This window comes from Typha angustifolia, chromosome 7 (genome assembly GCF_048772165.1).
Source record: "Typha angustifolia cultivar Huaian chromosome 7, ASM4877216v1, whole genome shotgun sequence".
Classification (NCBI taxonomy): Eukaryota; Viridiplantae; Streptophyta; class Magnoliopsida; order Poales; family Typhaceae; genus Typha; species Typha angustifolia.
The window spans coordinates 10,176,953-10,183,245 of NC_133245.1; the positions used below are offsets into that span (position 1 = coordinate 10,176,953).

The 6,293-nt window shown below is 38.0% G+C and overlaps 1 protein-coding gene across 1 annotated transcript; it reads left to right on the top strand.

Moving 5' to 3' along the window:
• The first annotated feature begins 1,750 nt into the window (after positions 1-1,750).
• LOC140763926 (CO(2)-response secreted protease) lies at positions 1,751-6,082 on the top strand. Its single transcript, XM_073102306.1, has 9 exons — positions 1,751-1,960; positions 3,192-3,457; positions 3,547-3,658; positions 3,742-4,273; positions 4,358-4,461; positions 4,574-4,816; positions 4,917-5,031; positions 5,130-5,334; positions 5,449-6,082. The coding sequence occupies exons 1-9, from the start codon at positions 1,773-1,775 to the stop codon at positions 6,006-6,008; spliced, it is 2,325 nt and encodes a 774-aa protein (XP_072958407.1). The 5' UTR covers positions 1,751-1,772; the 3' UTR covers positions 6,009-6,082.
• Positions 6,083-6,293: the final 211 nt, after the last annotated feature.

Consider the following 6,293-nt stretch of genomic DNA (forward strand, 5'->3'; position numbering starts at 1 on the left):
CGTGTTTCATCGCTGATGGTGGAGGGGGCAATACGACGGTAGTGGCTGTAGGGTAGAGGATGCAGCGCCGGCAATGATGAGAGAAGCTGCGACCGACCAGTCAGCAAAAGGGGAAGGATAAAAAAAATGTGAGGATAAAGATGAGAGAGGAGAAGGTAAAATACTCTAGGGAGGAGTGATCTCTGCCTCTCCTAGCCAAGGATGTTAGGAAAGAAGAGAGGGAAGTAGCAGAGAAGCTTTGTCAGGCCTGGCTGATTCTCCCATATCTTCAAAGTATCATGTTTTTCCCTTATAAGTCAAAGTGTTCATAAATGCCCTTAGAGAGTATCATATCTACCTCTACCTTTTCAAAATCATGTTCCTCCTAGTGGGTCTGATAAAAAAACCCACCAAAAGGATAGCATCACATTTTCTCTAGTAATTGTCATACTTCTATTATGAAAGTAATGGTTCAATGTTTAGTGTTTAGGGTTTAAGTGTGAAGCATTGTGGAGGCGGAGCCCGAATTTCCAGGCACAGGGCACCAATTATCTTGAGCATTACTCTCTTCCGCATTTATAATTCTTATCCAATAATTAAAGCATTCTCAATGGATTAAATATTGAGTTAATTACACAGAATTTCTAGATTGTTGCCCATTTTTATGTAGACTTATTTTTTTTTTCTGACACATTAACTTTTTTAACTATAATTTTTTTTAAGGGTGTTTTCTATTAGATTTTTTTTTATTGAAAACTAATGTATGAGTGTCATGTGATTAATATTAGGCTCTCTAGGGACTATTTTGCTCTTATTTAAAAAGGAAAAAAAGAAAAATTGAGGGATAAATAATTATTTGTTTTTTGTTAACATAGTCATAGCATAAGAGATTTTCTATGGTTTAGAGGGTTAATATGTACCAAAAAAACAAGGTGCGTGTGAAAATGAGCAATGATTTTATGGGTCTTAGTATAGTTTTCTCTTAAATATTTCACAACTTGATAAAATATATATTTATATATTAGATACCGATTATTATTTTCCATATAAGCAAGTTTGAGTCACAAAGCGATCTTATTAATCAGAGAAAGAAAAACATACATCCTGCACTCCATAAATCTTGCATTAATTGAGGTCAGTCACACAGTAGAATATCTTATGTTTTTTCTTAGTAATACTACAATCAATGCAGCCACCTGTGGAATATCTTATGTTTTTTCTTAGTAAAATATACTACAATGAATGTAGTCACCGTATTATTATCAGCAATGAGAAGAAAGAAGATATCCAACTAGCTATTTACTAATTGACACAATTTTAGTGGCCTATTCAACGTGCAAATAGCCACTTCCTAAGCATGCAGAGTCCTAACTTGATCTGCATATCAAAGTATAATTCTAGTTTCAACCTTGCCAAACTTTCAAATGTTACAAGCATAATACACACATGTATGCTCACTACTTATTTTCCCCTCTGTCCTCCAATCTGGACGTGACAAGCAAGGCTCCAGCAATCTTTTGCAGCATACCATTTTGATGCATGCTGCTCACCACCTTTTGGGCACTCAAATATTTTATACGGATGAGAAATTAAGAATGACACAGAGAGTGATGGATCAGTGAATCCTTATAGAATTTGCTAGCTGATAAGGAATCGATTGGATTGCAGACATCAGTGGCCACCCCACTAAGGCATGCGTGCCAAACTCCCACTGACCTCTATTTCTCTATAAGTTGAAAGACACACAGCCAAGTTGAAGGTGGAACTGAAGCTAAGGACTCTTAACAGTGGAAATGATGGGCCTCAGAGACATGGGCATTACTTTTTTACTTGGTTCGCTTCTTTTACTTGTAGAAGTGATGGGGAGCCAAGGAGAGAAGAGGGAGGCTTATATAGTGTACATGGGAGCTGTTCCAGTTGATTCATCTGAGGACATTTTGAAGGAGAGCCACCTTCAGCTTCTGGGTTCAGTGTTGAGAAGGTTGGATCTGCTTAGTTTTCTAACTAGTTTATTCTCTCCTAAAAGCTACTTATAGATCAGTGGAGTTCTAACTAGATATGTCTGCATTCGTGGGAGTGTTACATGTATACTATTGTGGTTTTTCAAAAACCTAGAAAATTTCAACGGCTAAATGCATTTTAGCATCATATAATTTGATATAAAATTACTTATATGTATACTAGTTTTCGTATCATTTTACTCATTGTATTTATGACTAAAATAAAATTGTTAAAAGTTTTCATCCGTCAATATCTCCAAAATAACCAAGTGTATTCTTATTGTTTCTTAACTTTTATGGTCTAAAATACCCTAAATCATTACACAAAGTAAGGTGAAACCCACCTTTCCACAAGTACAAAGAAGGGAGGGGTGTTATTGTCTAAATAAAAATTGCTCCACCCCAATAGATTATTGTCTACCAAAAATAATAGGAGTATTTTGATAATTTAAAATATTTTGTTAATGGTGTTATCAGTTTCACTATCGTTATATGTATAAAGAATTAAATCATATAGAACTGTAAAATCAAGCCAACATGATAAGGCTTGTTCATCGGGCTCAAATTTAATTTCAAGCTTAGCTTGAGCACAAGCTGACTCAATCATGCTTAGATCGATAAGGCTCAACTAATATATAAATATAATAAATTAGATTTAGTTTAGTTATATGTTTGATTTGATTTTACGAAGTATAAATCACCCAAGATTCAGTTGAAGGTTTGCTTCGAGCTTGATGCAATTGAAGTTTGTCTTAGGCTTGATTTGAAATAGGTTTAAACCTATTAAGCTAGAGCTCAAAATAGGCTCAAATTAAAATTAAGCAATTCAAGCTTGATTATTATAACTTAGGCACAAAATTAATTACAATTCATGCTTGCGCTCGGCTCAGTTACACCCCTATAACCAAAATGTGCACTTAAATTTCAACTAGTCACCAACTACGATATGCTGGGAGAAGTTTGATCGACTAAACCTTGCTAAGAAAATGGCAACAGTATGGAGGAGAGTCTCACAATTCATTATTTTTGTGAATATGAAAAGTTCTAAATTTGGAGAATTCGATGAGATATTAGTTATGTAATTATTATTTTTCAAAAATATGTTCATTATCCAACTTTTGAAACTATTTAGAAGGGCATGATTATTTTTCCGAGATATCATCATCCTCTTTTGCAATTGTGACTACCATTCTCACTGTGTAAATGGAATAGGGGACAACGTACTGAGAAGATTCTAATCCGGAGCTATAAGAATGGATTCTCTGGGTTCGCTGCAAGATTGACAAAGGATGAAGCTGAGGATCTTAGAAGAAGAGCAGGAGTAGTTTCAGTATTCGTTGATCCCATTTACCAACCCCACACTACTCGATCATGGGATTTCCTACAACAAACATCGGTCGTGATTGACTCCAGCTCAAACTTCGACACCTCCTCATCAGCTACTCAGTCAGACACCATAGTTGGCCTCTTGGACACAGGCAAGAGGCATCTCTTAATTCATCTACTTGACACTGGCCCACCTCTATATATATCTAGATTTACTACTTTTATTCTTACTTGATCCTAGGCATTTGGCCGGAGTCGAAGAGCTTCAGTGATGAAGGTTTTGGAGAGATTCCAAGGCGATGGAAGGGAGCTTGCATCAGTGGAAGTGACTTCAACGTATCCAATTGTAACAAGTGAGTTGAAAGCGATTCTTTTCTTGCAGTGGTTGTTATGTTAGTTTACACTTCTATGAAAATATTTTCTTTGTTTCAAACAGGAAGTTAATTGGTGCAAGATACTACCCAACTGCAATAGTTACGGACTCAGCAGCAACAAATAGCGACTCTCCTAGAGATGAAGTCGGTCATGGGACACACACAGCCTCTACTGCAGCTGGGAACATTGTGACAGATGCATCTTACTATGGGCTTGCAGAAGGAACAGCCAAGGGAGGATCACCCTCATCGCGCATCGCAATGTATCGCGTTTGCTCATCGAATGGTGGCTGCCCAGGTTCTGCCATTCTTGCAGGGTTTGATGATGCTGTTGCAGATGGGGTTGATCTGTTGTCGGTGTCGTTGGGTGCCTCGATGTTCTACAAACCGGACTTCTCAGAGGATCCAATTGCCATCGGAGCATTTCACGCGGTGGCGAAGGGGATCACGGTAATCTGCTCGGCTGGGAACGATGGCCCAACGTCGGGGTCGATAGTGAACACCGCGCCGTGGATATTAACCGTCGCTGCAACGACGATTGATCGAGATTTTGAGTCTGATGTCATGTTGGGTGACAACAGCAAGGCTGTTAGAGTATGAGCACCTTTTAATTGGTTAAAATTTGATTCAATTTTTAGCACTAGATTTCCTTTCATCATTTTGCAGTTTTGACTACAGGGTGAAGCTATAAACTTCTCTAACCTAGAGAAATCCTTAGTTTATCCCCTCATATATGGTGGATCAGCCAAATCTGATTCAAGCTCCAATGATCAATCTGCAAGGTTCATGATCAGTATTACATCATCCAATTTGATCTGATCTGCTCTAAGAATTAATAATATGTACTAATTTTATTCTTGTGGCTGCATCCTGCATGCATGCAAATTGTTTCAGCCACTGCGAGCCAGCTTCATTGGATGAAAATAAGATACAAAAGAAGATAGTTGTCTGCAATCACTTTCATAATGACACATCAAGGATGGAAAAAGTAGATGAATTGAAGAGCTCTGGAGCAATAGGAGCAATCTTGGTGAATGAGATGGGTATAGGTGTTGCTACTACTTACATCAATTTCCCCGTGACAGAGATAACCTCGCAAGCAGCTGATGATGTTCTCAGCTACATAAACTCGTCGAAGTACAATGACAACCATGACCATTAATTTCATCATACTCAATCCATGAACTCTTCTTAATCTATTTTAATTATTTCATGCTTTCTTGGTATCTCTCTCCAGAAACCCCGTGGCCACGATTCTACCGACGATCATGATGACGAAGTATAAGCCTGCACCAACTGTGGCATATTTCTCTTCGAGAGGCCCTTCGTCGCAGACTAGTAACATCCTTAAGGCATATAGTTTATATTTATCAATTTATAAGCCATTTGCATAAGGAGCCTGAGATAAGAAAGTGATCAAAGTAGAGAGTGATTTTTTTTCCTTTTCCAGCCTGATGTTGCTGCTCCCGGAGTGAACATTCTTGCTTCATGGATTCCTACATCTGAGGCTCCCTCTGGTCAGAAGCCTTCGTCATTCAACTTAGTCTCTGGAACTTCTATGGCCTGCCCACATGTAGCAGGAGTAGCTGCAACTATAAAATCTTGGAAGCCGACATGGAGTCCGGCTGCCATTAGATCAGCCATCATGACCACAGGTCAGAAGTTGCTTATTGATCATGTTACAGGTCAATAGGTTAGATGAACGACATTCTAACTAACTTACAATTTCTAATATTGATCTGTGTATTGGCCTTTGATTAATTTTGCAGCAACTCAGACAGACAACAATAAATTGCCTATCACAGATTACTCCGGATCATCAGCCAACCCATATGATGTCGGTGCTGGAGAGGTAAACCCAGCAGGTGCGCTGGAACCAGGTCTGGTGTATGAAGCAGGAACTGAAGACTATTTACAATTTCTCTGCAACTATGGGTACCAATCATCTACCATAAAACTTATAACCACTATTCCTAATGGATTCCAGTGTCCGAGTAATTCAAGTAAAGATCTCATCTCGGAGCTTAATTATGCATCAATCGCCATCTCTAAATTGAGTCGAGACCAACAAAAGGCTGTAAACCGAGTTGTCACAAATGTTGGAGCAGCAGAAGAAACTACATATACTGTGAGCATTAATTCTCCCCCAGGGTTAGATGTGAAGGTAATACCAAGTAAGCTTCAGTTCACAAAAATGGATAGGAGTTTGGGATTCCAAGTGGTTTTCTCAACGGTGAACTCCTCAGTGAAAGGTGATCTCTTTGGATCGATTACTTGGTCGGATGGAACGCATAGAGTTCGTAGCCCATTTATTGTCAGAAACGTTTGAGAAAGATGTTTAATACTTTACATATGTTATCTTGAATAAATTTAACTCAGAAGAGATAATCTCTTATTAATAAATATCACATAAAACATAATGTAATGATCTCTGGTTTCCAAAAAGGAGAGCTTAAAAAGTTAACTACTAATGTTGTCCTATTGCTGATGGCAGTAATCGAACGGACAAACCTAGGCATAAACATAGAACTAGTACTACAACTGTATGTGAATGCCAAATTTGCCAATATTAGGACCATTAGATGTTTAATTAATATTCAAAACACCTGATAAT